We start from the raw sequence: 20,461 nt of genomic DNA on the forward strand, positions 1-20,461 counted from the left end.
TCTTCAGTTGAGAAAGTGTGTTCTCTCTCGAGTCAGGTCCTCGGGGACACAGTGGGGACCCGCGAGCGCTCACCAGCTGACAGCGCGTGCTTCACTGAGGCCATCCAACACCTCGGCCCACGAGCCTGGCAACAATAGGCTGAAATTAATGCACACTCCCCATTACCAACTGTTATTCACCAAATGGACGACATGGCAACAGTTCAAAAAAAGTTTTTGTCGAGTGCATAGAAGATTGTTGCAAGAAAAACAAAACACATATTGCGCTAGAACTCAATGTTGATCTACGTCAAAGTCAGTTTAGAAAACTCAATCGAGTGTGGGTCAGGGGGCGCGTGCACCTGCAGCATACGGTGAGCGAGCGCGTGTTAGACACGTTTCACGTCGCTGTTACGACATACATAACAGGTGATCAAGTGTTGAACTTGTTTTTTAATGAGATGGAAAGTCCCACTTGTGTGGTTTTAAATTATTAACGTTGGTCGTTCAAAAAGCAACCTTTTTATTTGTGTTCATTATCTCCTGAACCCCGTCAGGCCCTGTACAAATATGTGACTCAGGCTTTTTAATGCACATTCATGAAGGTTACAGTAATACTGTGGATGCAAATTTCGTCATAGGCAGAAGATGCAATTTATAAAATTAGGTAATTGCTTAAAGCCTGTATTATTTATTCATCAATGTATCCAACTTACATTATTGCTATTATTATTATTATTATTATTATTATTATTAGTGGTAGTAGTATCATTATTATCCTTGTTATAATATTATAATTATTATACATGATTGTGTTATTGGCCTGTTCAGTTGTTAACAAGCTCTAAAAGTCTGACTTAATTTCCAACCACCACAAACAACCTGTTATTGTTATTATTGTTATTATTATTGTATTATATTAATACTGGAAAAATAAGTGGAAACAAAACGGTTGGGGTTACTGTTCACTGTTTAAAAACAGCCGATCAAAAAGAGTTCATTGCAGTAAAGAAAGGTGCGTGGAAACAACAGAGACAAAGAGACATACATTTTCGTTTGCCTTTTTATTCCCAAAATCACATTAACATAACAATGAATGGCAAAGTTATCGTATTTTTTATTTATTTAATAAATGTATGTATGGAGTTATAAAAAGCAAATCAAATGAAGCATATCAGCAATAAATAGGCCTACATGTCAATTAATCTCATCCAGTGAAAGCAAAAGACACACAAGTTCATCTGAAGGTACAAAATAAAATACAAAAGAAGGCAGCATTGATGGTTACATTAAATAGGCTATTTGTTTGGAATTGGCAGTACTACAGCAAACAAAGCAACACAATATTGTTTATGGTCTGAAAACAAAGGTCGTATTCCTCAAGCCTCTGGCTCGTATATTTTAAAGTGCACATTATGAACTTTTGAAGTTGCAAAACTAAATAGCTACATGATACAAACAAATTAACAAATTAAAACATAAATCAAAACAAAAATCATATTATAGCTGCAAAAAAAAGTTTTTTTACATTATCAAATACAAGCAATTATCCATAAAGTTATTATTTTGTGGATGACAGCTTTTTTGGTCGGAGTGACGTGGGAAATACCCATGGCAGTGCTATACGCGCGACATGGCAGAGGGGTCTTCCAGCCACGTCTCCTTGGAAACTGGAAATTAGGCTATCTATTGGCAGAACCGAATTAGGTCTATCTCACACGAAAAATAACCTTTACACTAACAAGTTGATAAAATAGAATTATTGTTAAAAATTGAACATGCCATTTCCATCATCATCATTGCACGGTATTTTGTTTGCAACAGATAGACGGCATGATTGACACGGTGAACGGCCATTATACTTTGTTGTCCTGAACTTTTTAATGAAGTCGGTTATTTTTGAATCATTCAGAAAGCAACCGTGTGATGATGGTGGCTGCGTAGCTTGAGATCTGAGAAGTCATCCTCTTCACTTGAGTGGAGCTCCATCGCTATTTCATCCGAGTCACTGAAGTGGGAGTGCGGGGAAGACTCTCCGTCGCTCCGGGGGGACTCTTTCCTCCCGCCTCCGACCGGTGCGAGCGAGCTGCCCGCCCGAGCGGAGGGAGGAGGAGAGGGCGAACGCATCGCTTCTTCAACCATGGCGGAAAACGAACCGTCGTCAAATGAGGGGTGGAAGGGCATCCCGCTGATGTGAACAGGTAAGCCGCCACCGGAGACGGGCACAGCCGCGGCTGTCCTACAGGTTGCGGGGGACGGGGGAGCCCTGTCCTTCGCCCCGTCAAAACCAACGGCGGGTGGAAGCGCAATGTCACACTTTGGCGAGTTGTTTTTATTGTTTGAGACTTCGGAATTGCTGCTGCTGCTGGAGGAGACGGGACCTTGGAGCAGATCAGCCAGAGCGTTGATGTAAATCTGCGCCATCTGTAAAGTTTCATATTTGGAGAGCTGTTTGTCGTTGTCCAACGCAGGGATGACGCTGCGCAGCTCGTCGAACGCGTAGTTAAGCCCGTGCATCCGCCTCCTTTCGCGCGCGTTTGCGGCTACGCGCCTCTGCTTCTGCACTCCGTGGACTGGTCTGCTGGACTGGGCTCTCTGTCTCGGGGATGTCTCTTCGTCGGACCCGGTGACGGTGCCTTGAAGACGGCACAAGTCCCTGACTTTGAGCGAAGAGGAGGAGGGGGTCTTGGCAGTTTTTCTGTAGCTGGGAGGGCTGGGGTGGCCCGAGGACTCCGGGGAACCACTCTCTGAAAAATGAAAACAAATATGTTGAACTGGTCTGGTTTGAGCACACACCTATGATAAATGCTGTTTATTAGATAGATGTTTTGTTATCAAGCGCATTACAATGTATTCATTACACAATACACTTTACAAATAAGGTCTCAGCAAAGGAAAGTAATGCTTATTCTGCCTGTGAGACCTTCAGTGCAAACCAAAGGATTTAACGCACTGCAAATCCCTGTTGCCTATTGCACGTGACATTGCATCGCAGGCGATTGGAAATGTTGTCCAAAATGGAAATTACATGCGGTGTTTCTCACCGTGGTAGGAGCCGGTGCTCGGGCAGGGCGAGTGCCGCAGGTAGTCGGGTGAACTGGCGTGTGCCACGCAGGTGCCCGAAGGCTGCGCCGGAGCCAGCCAGGCGCGTGGGTCACTGCAGCTGTCCACGAGCGTCAGTCCAGGTTCATAGCGGGACTCCTCAAGCTGCTGCTCCCCTCCCCTCTCCACCAATCTCGGGCTCTGCAGCCGCGAGTTGAGGACTGCCACCTCGCCTCTGCTCCAGTCTTCCACACTTCGGACATCCATGTTGAAGGCAAAGCTGAACCGGCTTACAATATTAGATTTTTTTTTGTAGGAGGCACGCACGGCTATGCTGTCGCGCTGTGTGAATATCACTGTCGCGTGCGGGACTCCTTCTCTGGTGTCTCAAGGCGCTGCCTCGCTTTAAAAGGCGGCACGCGTCTGGGAGCCCCCCTCCTCGCGCTGGTCGCGTGTTGACGTCCAATGAGAAGTCTCGGTAAAGGCCCGAGAGAGGTGATTATGGCCCCCCGAAGCCGGACTGTTTATGATAACGCAAGGAGTGTTTAACGCAAGGGAGGTAAGGGGAACCTCCCACAGGAGTGCACGTGCATGGAGGTGGTGGTTTTATGAAGGAGCGTGGACGGCGCGAGACGTCCACGCTCAAATAATGGGGCTTGCCATCCTCAACTGTTTCCCCTGCACCTTGTTGTGTGAAGGCTGCATCAGTTAAATCTCATCCGTTTTCCACTAGAACCCCCAATCCTCAGCCCAAGTCATATGGTGCATCCCGTAACTTTATCACACACAACTTTTATGAGAGACAAATGAGAAAAAGGAATCCAGCAAAATATGTCCCCAAAATTAACTGGAAACATGAGGCTTCATCTCAATACAGGCCCATATAGATTATTTTTGAATTTAGAAAATAACTGCATTTCATCCCCCAGTGACACAAATGCAAGGAACAAGCAGACATTAAGAGAGCTGAGGGAGTGAAGCCTGACTTATGAATAAAAAGAAGCTTTGGGCAATAGCATCAGTAACGCTTGACCAAAAGTCAGCTTGATAAAAAAAAGAATGCCCCAAAAATAGTTGTGGCTCCTGGAGCTCTAGCGCTCATTGTCAATTCATTCATTCTAAGATCATCTCCAGTTTCCATTTTTCTATTGTAGCGAGTCTAAAACCTTTTGATCCAGCTCTAGGAACGCCCTGTCGGTAAAAAGGGCTTCACAGGGAACGGAAACATGAGCAGGGGTCTTGCGCTCAACACTGTTTCCGCACTGACATGAGCAGTACTCGCGATTGCAAGAAGCGAGGATAGAAATGACTCACACACACACACACACACACACACACACACACACACACACACACACACACACACACACACACACACACACACACACACACACACACACACACACAAAGAGAGAGAGAAATATGCAAATACTCACAGACAAAACATGATATGAATGTACAATATTTCTGATATCAAATTATTTCAATAAAAGTTGCGAACACAAGTTAAAAAGTAACATTGTAGGCAGGTAGCAAAATACACTTTGAACAAATAGCTAATAGCCTACCTTTAATTTGTCCAAAGTTTATTTTTTCACCTGCAGTACTGATCAAAGCGACCACTGAGATGCAAATTGTAGGCCTCCCCTGCATGACAAATGAACAATGAGCTAATTGCTGGGTAGAAATTGGCTATTTAACCTAATTGCCACGGTCGATTTAGGATAAGGATGCAGCCTCATCTGTTAAATACAGTAGCCTAATGTTTGACGCACAATGACCTGTTATTACCCCTGCAGTCTAAGTTTTCACAACTTTAGCACAACTTCCAGGCCAAACGAAAACAGCATCTGCAGCAGGCCATTATCTTATCAATTACACATCCCAACTTTGACATGGCATTTCTGTTTAAGAATGGTTAGAAATATGGGTTTTGTTCGAAACAGAGGAGACTTCTAAAATAGAGGGAGCTGGAAATTGTGGGAGAATTACAATTTGTGGGGAGAAACTCCCATTATTTCAGAGATAACCCGACATCAATCTTTTCTATTTTTTTATTCATGTATTCATCATGGGGACGTATAGAGGTCTGGCGCCGAGCGTTCGCCCCCTCTTCCCACCTACAAGCCCCCCTTCCAACGGGCCGGTCCGGGCTCCTGAAGCTACCGACAGGTTGGATATTGTAGCTGGCGATTATTAAAGTGTCGCTGCCACAATGGAGACTCTATGTACCATTGGTCACGCCTGTGGGGCTCCTCGGGGGAGAGGGGAGGGAGGCTCCCATTCCAATGCGCGAGAGGAGTCTGCGTGCTGCCGCTTCTCATTCCCATCTCCCGGGAGACAGGGGCGCGACGGGCACGAGACCGAAGTGAGGGGAGCGGCACAGGGATTTCTAAACTTCACTGTAGCCTTTCCTAAACTCACTAAATCCAACGAGGTGCTAAAATATGAATATATTTTGAAGCTCTAAAAGCCACACCAAGGGAACTTATTGTCACTAAACTTTAGTTTGACATATAACACCAAAAGTCGAATACAATTGGAAAGTAACTATAAATATATATTGTAAGAATACGCAATATATAATGTTCAAATTTTTACTGATGTAATATAAAACCAACACTTTTTTAGATACCTATATTTTGCTTCTAATAGTAATACTTATATAAGTAAAATTATGAATGCAGGACATTTACTGAAAATAGTTGTTGTAAGTGTTGTATTTTGCTAAAGTAGACGATCTAGGTCTTGCTAAAACAGTTTCTTGTTTTGTGTCCTCAACAACGAAGTATTTTGCTCATCCCCAAAACAATTAAAGTGCAAATACACTTTCACCAAACAAAACGGAGAGCATAAGGACTTCAGGTCCATGTTTACTCCCCATAGGGAGAAAGTACAGTTGATTATTATGATAATGAAGATGCTGACTTTGATCTCTCCTCTGACTTGTAAGATGATGTCTAACTTGGGGTCAAGTTGGTTGTCGCGCAGCTGTGTCGAGCGGAATTAAATTAACCATCTGTTTCAATCAATTTCTTCCACAAATTCTGGAAATATCTGACATTAGTTTGGTTATGAAGTATAAAGTCTGAAATACAGGAGCTCTGAGGGCTAAATAGTGTCACCCACTGGTTAACATTGATCATTACAATGTAGTGCTCCACTGAACTTGACAGCAGTCGTCCTCAGCAGTGTGTCTATCCAGCTGTTAACAGCAGTACACAGGCCTTTGAAGTGATCGTCTATTTGAAGTGAAAGAGACAAAAGCTTAGCTCATACTCAAAATCCTTTTCACACATTAAATCATCTCAGATCACTAAAACCCATTTAAAAATGTTGGCAATTGTATTTTTCTCTTCACTCCCACAAAATTTTCCCTCCTTAAATCTATTTTATAATTTGAAGCTACAAGTACTAGGGATGGAATCCTTTTTCATCCATCATTAAATTACACCTTGCCAGCATCAATCCATTTTCCTGGTCACAGGAAAAACGGGAGAGTAATTTTTCCGGAGTTACAATTATTTTCCACTGAAGGAGTCATATTTAATCATTTTGGAGTGTAATTACTTCCAGTAGCCAGTAGAGTGTGAGTAAATATTCAGAATAAAATCTATTGGAGTAAAACAGCGTGACCACGCCCACAACGGTTCCTTAAGTTTCGTTTCTGCCGCCATGACACCTCTCGCTACACTGGAATGAGCTGACGTTTTATGGAACGGAAGGGCTGAAGTGAGGAACAGAAGACGGCATTTGAAATAACATGTCAGGTAAGGTCATTCGTTTTGGTTAACTTCATGTGTGTAAGGTACATTGTGTAGCAACATTGCAGCTAACCTAACGTTACTTCACTATTTGCATTGTCAGATATGAGCCGTAGCTTCTGATTGTTCGCGTTAGCAGATGCTAACGGTAGCTTCTAACGTTTTCACATAACTTAGTCACAGTCAAACGTTAGCTTCTAACGCATTAACATCAATTCGCAAAATATTTGGTGGTTTATGGACATATTAACGTCGACACACCTGGATTAAAGTCTCAATAAAGTAGTATTAGCTATCATCAGTAGCCAGCGGACTTCACTGAGCAGGTGCATGTGTGTTTTATTCTGTGTAGAGGGGCTGTCTTTTGCTGCAGTTAGTTGGTGCAACAGGTACATTTTACTGTGAAAATGGCTATGTAGAATTTGCAGTTTGTTGGCGTCAACACGTGTATTTTACTCAGAAAGGAGCTGTTAACGACCGTTTTAAGCTGCATTTGTTGGCGCTAACCTGTGTATTTTACTCTGAAAAGAGCTGTTAAAAACCGTTTTAAACGGACTGTTTCTAGCTGCGTTTGTGGGCGCTAACACGTGTATTTTACTCTGAAAAGAGCTGTTAACGACTGTTTTAAGCAACTGTTTCCGGCTGCGTTTGTTTGCGCTAACACGTGTATTTGACTCTGAAAAGAGCTGTTAACGACTGTTTTAAGCAACTGTTTCCGGCTGCGTTTGTTTGCGCTAACACGTGTATTTGACTCTGAAAAGAGCTGTTAATGACTGTTGGACTGTTTCTAGCTGCGTTTGTTGCCGCCAACACGTGTATTTGACTCTGAAAAGAGCTGTGTTGATGGACTGTGTTTCGCTGCAGTTCATCAGCACCCTGGTCGATGCAACATGTGTGTTATACTTTGAAAAAATGCACTTCACTCTGTTGACTGCTAAAACTAGCTGGGCTTGACATTGGCACGGGCCACTCGCGAAGTGCGGGTAGAATTCCGCAGCATAAGCTGATTGATCTGTTGCACTGTGGCATGCTAGAGACGGCCAAGTCGGAGACAACCAGGTGAAGTAGACATTGTTCAAGATGAGACAACTGGTTACATTTCTGATGATGTGTTCACGCCAAACGCAGTAGATTACATACAAAGTCTATGCACAGCCACTATGAGACTGGAGTGACGCGAATTGGCGATTCAAGCGAATGAACAGGTCCCTTTAGTACAGCGTAATAAAGACGTGCTTAAAATGTCCCTCGTTTTTATAATGAAATAGTTTACCCTTGTGGAGACCTACTATTAGTCCATGCATCATGTCTTTCTAATGTTGGCTTACTGTGGTATTACTAATGTTGGCAGTCAGCTGTTTCTGATAATGAAACTAATTTAATTGTTTTTGTCATGAAGGATGCAAGCTGTAAGAGTGAAGTACAGAGATCGTCAGAAGTACATTTGTTATGAGGGGCAACTAACCTTCAAATCATTTTTGGATTGTGGTGAGTGAAAAATATTGCACACACTAACCTGTGGAACAATACACTTGGGATGTCACTCTATGTTTTGCATACCTGAAAGTCTTTTCCCTGGAATAGCAAAGGTCTGCATGGAACACTGTCAGTTTTGGGATTACAATGTTCAAGTGAAGATGGCCTTCTGATTGCTGTCTGTTATGTTTTTCTGCAAATACACAACCGATTCATCACTAAGCTTGTCCCTTGGTATTTTGTCTTCACAGTTGCCAAGAAATTTGACCTTCCAACCTTGGACTTAAAAGTCTATGATGAATCAAAGACCGAAGTTGATGAGGAGGTGTTTGAGTTTCTACTAAAGAAACAAGACATTGGTGTGCTGGAGATTTGTCTACCCCAAGACCCAAATCTTGAGGGTTAGTTACTTATTAGCTTATAACTTCATATTTATCTGTACGGCTTGGTCAATCTAACATGTTTTGAATATGCAAGACAATTTAATATATCTGAGTTGGGGTTTTTTAAAATCTTATTTAGATATTTTGAAATCATCTCTGCTCACCCTTTCCACAATTTCTGGAACTGTTGTGGGCATGATACAATGTGAAATATTTGCATTCCTCTAATAATGGATGTGTGCACTTATATTGTCTTATAGTCACATTGTTAATCACATTAGTTCAATGTTAATATGATTTCTAGATTCTTTGAGCTCCCCTTCATGCTCCTCCTTTGCAAGCTTCAGTGGAGACAATGAGAGGGACTCGGACGACACCACTATATTGCAGCATAGTCCTGCTACAAGACAAAGAGATGAGGGAAGTCATCTAGCTCAGGTAAGCTCTGCAGTTTCCCTTGCATCCTTTCTGAAGGTTTAAAAAAAATGCCAAGGTTGAATGGTAAATGGCTGAATAACTGAAGTTGTAAAATTGTGGCCATTCTGTTTGATAATACTTGATGTCATTATTGTTTTAAACGTTTCATTGTGTTCATTTTTGTTCTTCCCACTTAGATGATTGAAGACATCCTGAAGAACAAACCTGGAGGAGAGAGGATCATGAATGAGTATGCCCGAACAAAAAGCCTAACGGATGCCAGAAGACGTGATATGGTCAAGATATTGGTCGCACATATGACAAGTGAACATGGGTATGTTGTCATGTTGTTATTATTACATACCTGCACTCCTAATACACATGTGTGTCTTGAATTGACACAGTACAACACCCCTCTTTTAGCAGGTGGAATTTACACATCAATACTTTTGATTGGAGCACATATAGTAAAGTCTGTGTGTTTGTGTGTAGGACAAGTCCTTCAAGGCGCGTTAAAGAGGACTACGCAAGGGGCATCACTACCTTGTACCCATACCTGGCCGATCCTAGGAGCAAGTTAGGCTATGTAAGTACATTAAAACGTCTAACTTATTTACTTTTCACTTGCTTGGAATGTAAATATTTCAACTGCTGTTTTACAGATGGGTAGTGTTTTTATTTCAAATAAAGATCTGTAAACATTACTGCATGGCAACAAGGGCTGTCACTTTTTGAACATTTGTTTGAATGTAATTAACATTCAAACTCTAATGACTCATTTGAATAAAAAATGTACAGTCTATATCCACAGCTGACTGTTTAACGTAGTTTACTTTGTCACCCAACAGAGGGCGCTCTAACGTATTGCGTGTCATTTCATATTTGTTCGAGTGTTATTTTTGGAAAAGGTGACAGCCCTAATGGCCACCATCTCTGCCTTCCCCGTAAGTTGAACTCTGGCGGTGTTAAAGCTCAGTTTACTTTCGCACCGCAAGGGTTAGCCCATTAACAAGACACAACACTAACCGTGTAATACAATAACCTCTGTTTTTCAAAATAACTGTCATTAGAAAGAAAGGCCTCATCACAATACTAGGAAATATGATAGTTTTTGGGGAAAGATTAAACTATTTCAACTTGTTCAATCAAACTGAATAACCCTTTTTACTTTAGGAGCATTATTACAATGCAGAAGATGGGAGTGGGTATCTGGCATGGAGACTGAAATTTGTTCAGAAGGAAGCATCGGAGGGAAAAAAGAAGACCTGCAGTCAGTCACAAACACTAACTGGTATGTGTGAAGTCTAATTCATAATGCATGATGAGGGAATAATCATATAATGTATATATATATATATATATATATATATATATATATATATATATATATATATATATATATATATATCCTATTTTTCTTCTGGAGACGTAAGTGCCTGCATGGCCATCCTTGCAGAGTTTTCCAAGCCTTATTTCTTATATCTTAGGACATAATATCATATACTAACCCAGTAATTGATAAAAGTGCCACCACTATTACAGGTGGTCCAAAAGCAGAAAGAGACTCATTCAGAGTGGAAAACGGGCTAACCACAGAAAGCCTGTGCTGCGAGGCCATTGCGCTTATGAAGCATACAGCTGATGAAGCAACTGTGAAGGAGAAGATGAAGCAGACCTTTACCTATCGCCAAGACATGGTTCATGACCCAGTGAAGTCCTCTGAACTATTCACAGCGTTTCCAAGATTCCTGGACATGGCAGGACTGGTATGTGAACGTTCTACTGCCACTGTCATGACAATATTATTTCTGTTCTACAATAGCCTGGGTAGGGTTGTAAGATCTGTCATGACCATGGTGCTACACCATAATGTTTACTGTTCTGTTTTGACCAATTCTATCTTGTCTGCAGATTGACCAAGACTTTGGTCTGATGTTTGGGGATGCTGCTACTACAAAGTTCCTGGAGAGATGGCCTACTATCTACAAACAGAAAGTCCTCGAACAAAGCCGTGGCCTCACACAGACAGCCGATCTTCAAGACCTGGTTCAAAATGCTGAATGCACAACAGACGTGGAAAATGGTATGCTAAAAGTTAAGGATCATAGTTATGGAAGAGAGAATAGTTTTTGAATGAAAAATGGATTGACTGTTCGCTTGTAGTAAATGCTTGTTTATGAATTTTTACTTCCAGGATGGGACAGTGACATGTCATCCATTTTGGTTCTTGTCCACCTTCTACCACCATCACCACATGGCCGCAAGAGACCAGGAAAACTCTCAGCCAGACAAGCCAGTGACCGTCTTGTGAAATTCATTAAGGTGAGGTTACAGTTCAATTAAACTGGAAAATCGTCACTGTTCTGTCCCCTTTTCTAAACCTTTCAATCCTCTTTTTAAGATTATGGTCAATTAAGACATTTCCTTAAACTGACTAATTTTATAGCTGACTAATTCATTATTTTTTCTGTCACAGACTGGGATGAGCATCCAGGGGCATCTGGACGGCATCGTGGAAAGCCTTCAACCATACCTGCTAGCTGTGGGGACCCAGAAGAGTCTGATTCACAAATACTTCATTGTGATTGACAAGCATGCAATACCTTGTAAGTCACCAGACACACTTGCCTGTTTTGATGAGCTTTTCAAAGCTCATTTTGTCTTTGGTACTTCGTACAACCAGGATCTGGTAAATGTGTACAACTTCTTGCAAACCACGATCTTTGAAATCGATGTTGATACCACTAAGGTGAATCCAAGGGTTGCAGAGTTGAGGGCTCGGATGCTGCATTGAGTTGATACGAAGATGTTTTGTTTTATTTGCAAAATCCCCCAGGCAAACACCAATTCCCTGACAAAACACTTGAAGTTGATCCACGGACTTTGTTCAGGAAAGACCCTTCGTCTTAAATGTGGTCAGGCTGGTTGTTCACTAGTTTATGGCACTTTTTCTGGGTTTCGAAAGCATCTAAATAAAGCACATGAACCTTGTTCTGATCCTGGTGAAGGCCCATCTACATCTGAAGATTTAGCAGCAAGTAATTTTGATGACTTGCCAGCAAGAAGTTCACCTTCTGACTCAGTCCTTCTCAAAAGGAGTCTTGTAGACAGCTGCGCTGCAACAGTAGCCGAACTTAAAGTGGCAGGCGTAAGTGAAACAACTGTTAACTCTTTGGTAATTTCGATGGAAGAGATTGTTGACGATATCCATAATCAAGCAAAAGAATCTGTGAAGAAGTGTCTATCTTTACAGGAGCCTATCAAAAGCGACATTGAGAGCAAAATTGATCAGTGTTTCGAAAAAATGGAAAATCCCTATGGTGTATTAAATTCTGAGAGTAAAAGAAGGCAGTATTTTACAGAGAAGTGGGGAAGGGTAGACTTAGTTGAATATGTTCTTGGTACAAGATTTGATACCCTACGCAATCGCACCACTGGAACTTATGATCAGGTTGTTGTCACTGATAAATTAGTTTACATCCCTATTTTGAAAACTTTACAATTTATTTATCAACATCCTAACATAAAAGAGATGATGCAGACTTCAAGTTCAGGAGAAAATCTTCATGACTTGTGCGATGGAGATCTTTTCAAGAGTCATGATCTATTTTCAAAACAGAAGCATGCCATTCTGATTCAGCTTTTTTATGATGATTTTGAAACTGCAAATCCTTTAGGCTCAAAACGGGGAATACATAAATTAGGTGCACTCTATTTCACCTTGCGGAATTTTTCTCCCAAGTACAACTCAAATCTGCTTAATATTCATTTGGTCGCTTTATTTCATGCCCAAGATGTTAAAACATATGGCTTTTCTAAAATACTTGATCCACTTATGCAGGATATTAAAATACTTGAGAAGGATGGAATTCGGGTCCCCTTGTATGATCAGCCAGTGTATGGAACTATTGTCCAAGTTACAGGTGACAACCTTGGTCTTCACAGTTTGTTTGGTTTTGTTGAATCATTCAGTGCCAGATATTGTTGCCGCTTCTGTCTTGCTGAGAAAGAAGACTTTCAGACTGAGTTTAATGAAGATTCACCCAAGATAGTTTTGCGAACTCGCGCACTTCATGCGGAACATTGCCAAATGATGGAGACAAATCCCACTCTTCCCTATGTGATGGGCGTTAAACGTTCTTGCATTCTAAATTCCTTGCAATATTTCAATACATGTGAAAACTTCTCTGTCGATATTATGCACGATATCTTGGAGGGAGTGGCACAATATGAAATGAAACTTCTATTACTGCACTTGAAAGATAAGTACACAACATTAAAAGAAATAGACTGTAGAATTAGGAGTTTTAACTATGGCTATATGGAGCAAAACAACAAACCTCCTACAGTTAAGTTAAGGGAGGACTCAAATGACTTGGGGTTGAATGCAATCCAATCCTGGTGTTTACTTCGCAATCTACCACTTATCTTTGGAGACTTGGTTTGTCCAAATGATCAACACTGGTATTTGCTACTGCTTTTGCTTCAAATTGTAAACATTGTATTTTCACCAAAGTTATCAAAGGGTATTACTATTTTTTTGAAACACTTAATCGTGGAACACCACAGGTTGTTCAAGCATTTGTTTCCAAACAAAAGGCTGCTACCAAAACATCATTTTATGGTGCATTACCCTATGTGTATTCTTAAAATTGGACCACTTTTGCATAGTTGGTGCATGCGCTATGAAGCAAAGCATCATTTCTTTAAGAAACAATTAAAAAGCTTCAAAAATATCACTAAAACTTTGGCCAAGAAACACCAAAATCAAATAGCATACAGGTGGCAGACATTTGATCCCAATGAAGTGATAATTGGTCCAGGTAATATGGTAGCTTTAAATGTGCTAGACTGGGGCTATGAGATAGCTGAGACTATTCAGGTACCAATTGACACCAAGGTTTTAAATATTAGATGGGCCAAACACCATGGAAATATGTATCGGACGGGTTTAGTCGTTTGTCTGAAGGTTCATTGTGAGATGCCAGTTTTTCACAAAATCCACCATGTAGTTCTGAAAGATGAGAGGTTATTGTTTGTTACATTTGCCCTGCAAACAGTGTGTCTTGATGAGCATTTTAATGCATATAAAGTTGTGTGCACAAAAGACGGACCTCATGTAGTTGATGTGAAAGAGATTTTCTGTTATAAAGCATTTGATGTACAAATGTCATACAGGTGTGATGATGCAAGTTTGTTTATTGTGCCATACTGTTTCCTATGATGTCATAGTGAAAAGGCCAAAGTGTTCCAAAGGTCCAAAATGTATTCTGTAAAATATGTATGGATACATTGCACATTTGTAATACAAAATAATAAATTGTGCTTTGGTAAATACTGATATCTGATTTATTTAACTTGTTGGGTTTAATGATAACCTTCCAGAGTAAGTTCTCTCAGGTTTTAATCATAATTTAGTTCTCTATGGAGTGTAATTTAGTTCTATATGGAGTGGAATATAGTTCTATATGGAGTGGAATATAGTTCTATATGGAGTGGAATGTAGTTCTATATGGAGTGGAATATAGTTCTATATGGAGTGGAATGTAGTTCTATATGGAGTGGAATGTAGTTCTATGTGGAGTGGAATGTAGTTCTATATGGAGTGGAATGTAGTTCTATGTGGAGTGGAATGTAGTTCTATGTGGAGTGGAATAGTTCTAAGTTGAGTAAAATGGCAGTAGAGTTGTTTTCATTTTATGCTACATAGAGTAAATTATCATCATCTAGAGTTAAATACAAACACTGAATAGAGTAAAAAATACTCTGAATCATTAACTCTGAGGCAAGAGTAGATTTTACTCTATATAGACTGGGACCAAATGTTGTATTTTATTGAGTAAAATTTTATTCAATTTGAGTAAAATTTACTCCGACAAATTTACTGTGTGTGTTCTGGATCAATTGGCTCTTTGAAAATGAAAAGGTTAAAATTACCCTGTGACATGCAAGTTAACAAAGTTCCCCCTCAGATAGACGCTGTTAGCACTGTCAGCACATTTGCCATATTCTTACTGTTAGCTCTGTTGCCACCATTAGCTATGAGCCGGCAGCTCATGCGTGGCCACGTTGAGAGCTGCTGAGTCCAATCAAAATGCTCTCAATTTCATATTATGGACCTTTAACACTGGATTCTTCTCAGCTTCCACATAAACAAATCAGATGTAATTCGTTTCCTAATGATACATGTGAATAATACAATAAAAGAGAGTGAAGGAGATCATCTAAAACTCTTGATGAAAGCATGACTTACCAGTATCTGGGACTTCATTTGTAACCATTTGTATTGGAAAAGTAGAAGACAAGCCTGAAAACAGAACGCTGTGGAAAGAAATGTACAGATATTTGGAGCTAACAAAGAAACAACTGAATCATTTTAGCATGAAGTCGAACAACACTTGGAGTCATTGCTGTGTTTCTGAAATGCACCACTTTTCATGTATGTCTAGATTACAAAAACAACAAATACCATCCCACTGTAGAAAACCTGTTTATTAGACAAATTATACACAGAAAGCTTTGCCACTTGTAACAGAGGCCCCAGTTTGTTCAGTTTTTGAATAATATGCAACACATACAACAAAATAGGCCTATATTAAATACTGTACATCATAAAGTTTTGAAACTGATCAAGTAAATCCTGTAGTTCTATGTATGAAATTAAAAATGTTAACAGATAGCGCAAGAGCAAGTTTGTGCATGCTTTCTTTTTAATCAACTTGCCACTTTTTGTTATTGAGCCACAAAATAATAAAATGAACTCAGGATGACATGAGAAAAGCAAAGAGTTCGTGTTTATGTGTTTATGTTGACCATGGGCAGAACGAGGGGAAACCAAACGCAGTAACGTGAACGCTAAACTCAACGCTAAAGCTCATCATGATATATTCTTCTCTTTTTGTTAAACAAAAATAGCATCAACATGTAAAATATACATTTTATAATGTCTCTTTCATTTATACTAAATAAAACCTTTTAAATGTCTGTGTCCTATTTGTCATTCAACAGCCACACTGTAGCCTAATATCAGAAAAAGAATGCCTAAGAATGCTTGCTTCAAAACACTGTGGCTTGACTGAGTTCTCTACGCACAACATTTTGCGGTTTTAGTTCTTAAAGATAAACTGAAAACTTGTTCTAAACAACTAACATTATCAATTATTAATACAGTGTTAGTGAAAAAGATTTGGTTCCATTTTACGACCCCAGCCCCTAATCCACAAAGTATTCCTTTCATACTCTTAATGTACCATTCCCTTTCCCCACCCCAAAATGCACCTCAATGGTCTCATTTGAATTAATTGGCACTTTAAAAAAAACAAGTTATATAAACAGTACCCTTAACATTACAGATATGAAATTGAATTTCGGACTCGTCTCATTGAAAGGCAGCCATTGGGTTCCAATGGCCGTTGACTCTTCGTGACATTCCCGTGACCCGAAAGCTGTATTTGCTGAAGTTGGGAGGGTGCAGCTATAGCTAGTTGACATATAAGGCTTGTACTGAAGATGCTGTTGCAATGGCTTTTCCTCAACACAAAATCAACCATTTCCCCACTTGAACCTGACAAGAAGTGAATAATGAACTCGAACAGGACCGTACAGAATGAGTTTTTTTCTTTTAAACAACCGAGCTATGGCAGCGCTATAATGAAGCAAAACAGAAGAAAAAAATATCAAAAGTAAAAGTTTGACGCAATGATGCAAAACCAGAGACTACAGCACTCATTTAGCAGTTTTTCTACGTTGGCTGAGAGAAAGAAACAAGTAGACAGCTCAGAACTATTTTTGTTTTTTGTACTTCCTGACCAACACATTCCACGCATTAAAATCTTTTTTTTTTTCTTTCAAAAAACAGAATTCAATAAAAGACATATAATAAGCATAAGCTTTTTGAAGTCTTTCGGCTTGTCTTTTATGTTTTTTTTTTCTATAAGTAGATTTTGTTTTTTGTATCATCCCTTTTGCTATCCCTCTGAGAGTCTGACGAGAGGATCTCACCTTGACTTGAAAAGCAGATAGCACAGTACAGGTGAGAAAAGAAAAGGTCAGCTCTACATACAATCACTGACAGGTCTGTGGGCACTGGTACAGTGCAGTGGGGTTGACAAAGGGTCTGTAATGTGCATCAAAGTGGTGAAAACCGTTTCAAGGTGATGCACCAAAATGGCAGAAATAGTTTAAGATCGACGCACCACACTGGTGATTCAGTGTCATATTGTTGCACTGTCATGGCATTTCAGCAGTTTTTTAGTCCTCAGTTTTCAGACCGATGCTCCGGGATGGGGTCAGCGTGTGTTCAGTCTTAGGTCAAGTCAGGCCACTGTGTGGACCCCATAACACATTTAGATCCCCAGGTATTGGTGAAACAACACCAGAGAAGAGAAAACTCGGTATGGACTCCCGCATAGTGAAAAGGCAGAGTAGAAGTGGAATCTTCCGATATTCACTGAGATGGGGCCTTTTCAAAACTACAAGGGGATGTTGTCTGTATTCCCAGGGCTATGGACAAAACTACTGCTATATACGCCTTCATAAATAAAAATAAAAACAATTCAATAATTGCTTAGTTGTGTGAGCCCCTTGGAGTTGTTTAATGGCTAACGACACCACCAGTCATCCACCAATGGAAGCTCTGGAGCTCACAGGAATATAGATGTGTTTCCTGTGGTCAGACGAGCATAAAGTAAACCCTCCGAGGTGGGGTTAAGATAACAATAGTCAGGTAATTTCAGCAGATCTGAGGCGAAGTGAGGCGGTCCTCATTTCATAAAACAGAAGCAATAAAAAAAAGATCCCCTTTCACACATTTCCCCAAAAAGAATCCCCCAAACGATCACAAGAACAACAACAATAAAGCAAAGATTCAAACCACTCCTTCGCTTTTTGCACCTCACCAGCACGGTTTGCAGGATAAGGAACGCCACCCATAGACCTCCACCTCCTTCATCTTCTCTACATACAAAATGGACGCCCCTGGAAACACCCAAGCAGAAACTGAAAACATAAAGATTCCTATGTACACATCTCTATCCTCTGACTTTTAGCTTAGCCACAATGTATTTGTTCTACCATCCCATGACCGACCCTAGCCACCTTGCCTCCTTCTTCTGCTCCTCCTCCTCCCTTTCTTCCTCCTGAACCTACCATATTCTAAGCAACCCCTCATATAGAGGTGCCCCTGTCTGGATCATTGCCATATCCAAAGTTGGGTCCTGGACCTGTGGGCTGATAGGGGATGGAGGACATTGTTTTGATGGGGCTGCGGAAGAAGCCACCGTTGGGGGCCCTCTGCCTGAAAGGGCCCACCCCGCCAGTCCGGTGGTCCTGGAGGACGCCTCCGCTACCGAAACCAGCGGAAAATCCAGCAGCGGCTTTGGCAGATATGCTGCGGCTGAGGGTCTGGATCTGCTCGGGGATGAAGGTGGTGGTGGTTATGTGGGTGTTGCGGAAATCGCTGATCTGCTCAAGTGCCTGGCGCGCGGCAGGCAGCGCATCCATATCAAGGGGTGTTAAATCGACGGAAGAGGTGGAGAACTGCTTGTGGGGGCTTTCATCCTCGGTGCACAAGCTGTTAACCCGGTGGTGTAGGTGTTCCAGGTCGATCTCCTTATCGTCCTGCAGGTGGGGAGGGGCAGGAGTAGGACGGAGAGGAGAAAGCGGTGATGGGAAATGGTAGAAGGTAAGAGGAGTTAATGCGAAGGGAGGCCATTTGGAAAGAATATTCGGTGGGAAAGGAGATGTTGGAAAGGAAGGATGAGAAGGGGTGAGAAAGGAGAAATATCCCGGGGTTAGTGGTGAAGGGTTGGCGATGGAGGTGAGGGAAATGGAGAAGGGAAGAGAAGGACAGGATGAGAGGGATGAAAGAGTGGGCGATGGTGGATAAAGGAAGAAAAGGAGAGAGGAGGTAAAGGAATAGGAGTGAAGGCAGTGCAAATAGAGGAGTAAGGAAATAGAGAGAACAGTGAAGGAAACAGAACAGAGTACGTGTAGAGAGGATATATTTTTGAAAAAGGGGAAATGGTCAAGGATGGGGTGTATTTGTATTCAGAATCAGCAATAGGGATGTCAACCATCCATCCAGTATAAATGGATCGTAAGAATAATAGTGAAAGCAGGAGAAGGGCGTTGGACAACGCAGGTGATGAAATGATGAAGACAAGATGGCATGCATGTGGCCAAACAAAAGTTTTGGCACAATTAAAAATGAGGTTCAAGTTAAGGTTCATTGCAATAGTGAGGGGAAGAGTGGGGGTGACACAATGTAAAAGTAATAAAAACATGTTTGGTGGTCACAGGAAAACATGGATGTGACAGGAAGCAGGGAGAGCAAAAAGAGAGGAGGGGAGAGATGGAGGGAAGAGAAGCACACTCTGAGCTGGGGTCAGGATATTGAAAGAGAGAAACATACACACACACACACTTCTACAAGGTCTTTAAGGGAGTGCAGATAATCTGGAATACACAGAAAACACACCGCCATCATGCTTTGTGCTCTGCGATTCCAGAGTGCTTGGTCTATTGTCAATATCATAACAGTACACTACAAATACAACTTATATCACGGAAGGCAGTCCAAATGCTCAACAATAATGTGTTTTTGTATTTTTACGGCTTTTTGTCACCATCGTATTCAGGCCATCATGCCAAAAAACTCACATTGAGATTGACATCTCATTTTCAAGTGAAGTTTTTTTTCTGGGCCACATATAGCTTGTTACAACTGCATCATAGAATGTCGATTATCCAACTTCAATCAAACAATGTTTAATAGTCTTAACAATCGTAACAATTTCAAGACAAAGCGCAGACGTTAACTTAAGAATCAACTTAACTTAGAGCAGACGTTAAATGAAACTTATAATCACTACATTCACCGATAAATAACTTATCCACACAGTCTAACGGATGGTAACACGCAGTGAGAGGTGTTTCATGCTTTTACTGGATAGGGGACAGTGGTGTGAGGGAGCAATGAATGATGTGAGGATATAGAGAGGAGAAGGCTTAGCTGAAAGGAGTTAGGTGCTGGAGGGAGTTTCCAAAACTACTAAAACATTTGCATGCGTGTGCTTCTCTGGTCTTTATGGAGGGTAAGGGTCTCAGAGGTAGGGGGTGGAGAGTGTGGGGTGTCATTTCATTTTAGGTGTCTTATCTTACACTTCATGGAAACACTGTTTGGGAAACGTGTTTTGTGAGGAGGGGAGTCACGTTACTGGGGGTAAAGACAGAGTTACCTGAGTATCCTTCGGGTCTCGAGGGGGCTCTGGACCTACTGTATGTAGTTCATGGATAGAGGGGACCAACAGTGGTGCCCCCTGGTTGCCATCTAAGGAAGGGACAGTGGGAGGAAGGAGAGGACGAGGGGGCGCTAGTGCTTGTTGTGACACTATCATACAC

General features: G+C 41.2%; 3 protein-coding genes across 3 annotated transcripts in view; 1 reads left to right on the forward strand and 2 right to left on the reverse strand.

Annotated features, from left to right (window-relative positions):
• Positions 1-1,887: 1,887 nt before the first annotated feature.
• Positions 1,888-3,288, reverse strand: atoh1a (atonal bHLH transcription factor 1a; the record flags this gene model as incomplete). The annotated part of the gene is made up of 2 exons (XM_079270935.1): positions 1,888-2,726; positions 3,024-3,288. 2 exons carry the CDS (start codon positions 3,286-3,288, stop codon positions 1,888-1,890), a joined length of 1,104 nt encoding a protein of 367 aa, XP_079127061.1.
• Positions 3,289-6,533: 3,245 nt separating this feature from the next.
• LOC306778385 (uncharacterized protein) lies at positions 6,534-14,872 on the forward strand. Its single transcript, XM_079269874.1, has 11 exons — positions 6,534-6,791; positions 8,185-8,273; positions 8,513-8,662; positions 8,949-9,082; positions 9,259-9,395; positions 9,554-9,647; positions 10,235-10,352; positions 10,604-10,827; positions 10,973-11,144; positions 11,256-11,383; positions 11,538-14,872. Exons 2-11 carry the CDS (start codon positions 8,186-8,188, stop codon positions 11,853-11,855), a joined length of 1,563 nt encoding a protein of 520 aa, XP_079126000.1. The 5' UTR covers positions 6,534-6,791; position 8,185; the 3' UTR covers positions 11,856-14,872.
• A 3,354-nt stretch (positions 14,873-18,226) lies between these two features.
• grid2 (glutamate receptor, ionotropic, delta 2) overlaps positions 18,227-20,461 on the reverse strand; it is a gene marked incomplete at both ends in the record, with an annotated part of 423,012 nt that continues 420,777 nt past the window's right edge. The window contains one exon of the mRNA XM_079271038.1: positions 18,227-18,679. Coding sequence (XP_079127164.1) covers positions 18,227-18,679 — 453 coding nt within the window. The remainder of the gene's footprint in view (positions 18,680-20,461) is intronic.

This window comes from Melanostigma gelatinosum (assembly GCF_949748355.1).
Source record: "Melanostigma gelatinosum genome assembly, chromosome: 6".
NCBI classification, from domain to species: Eukaryota; Metazoa; Chordata; class Actinopteri; order Perciformes; family Zoarcidae; genus Melanostigma; species Melanostigma gelatinosum.

What these genes read in the sequence shown, in the direction of transcription:
- LOC306778385 (XM_079269874.1), top strand. Translation starts at nt 8,186, where the DNA reads ATGCAAGCTGTAAGAGTGAAGTACAGAGATCGTCAGAAGTACATTTGT. An exon ending in CAAATCATTTTTGGATTGTG is followed by an intron (nt 8,274 to 8,512) that starts GTGAGTGAAAAA and finishes TTGTCTTCACAG; the next exon opens with TTGCCAAGAAATTTGACCTT. An exon ending in CTAGGAGCAAGTTAGGCTAT is followed by an intron (nt 9,648 to 10,234) that starts GTAAGTACATTA and finishes TTTTTACTTTAG; the next exon opens with GAGCATTATTACAATGCAGA.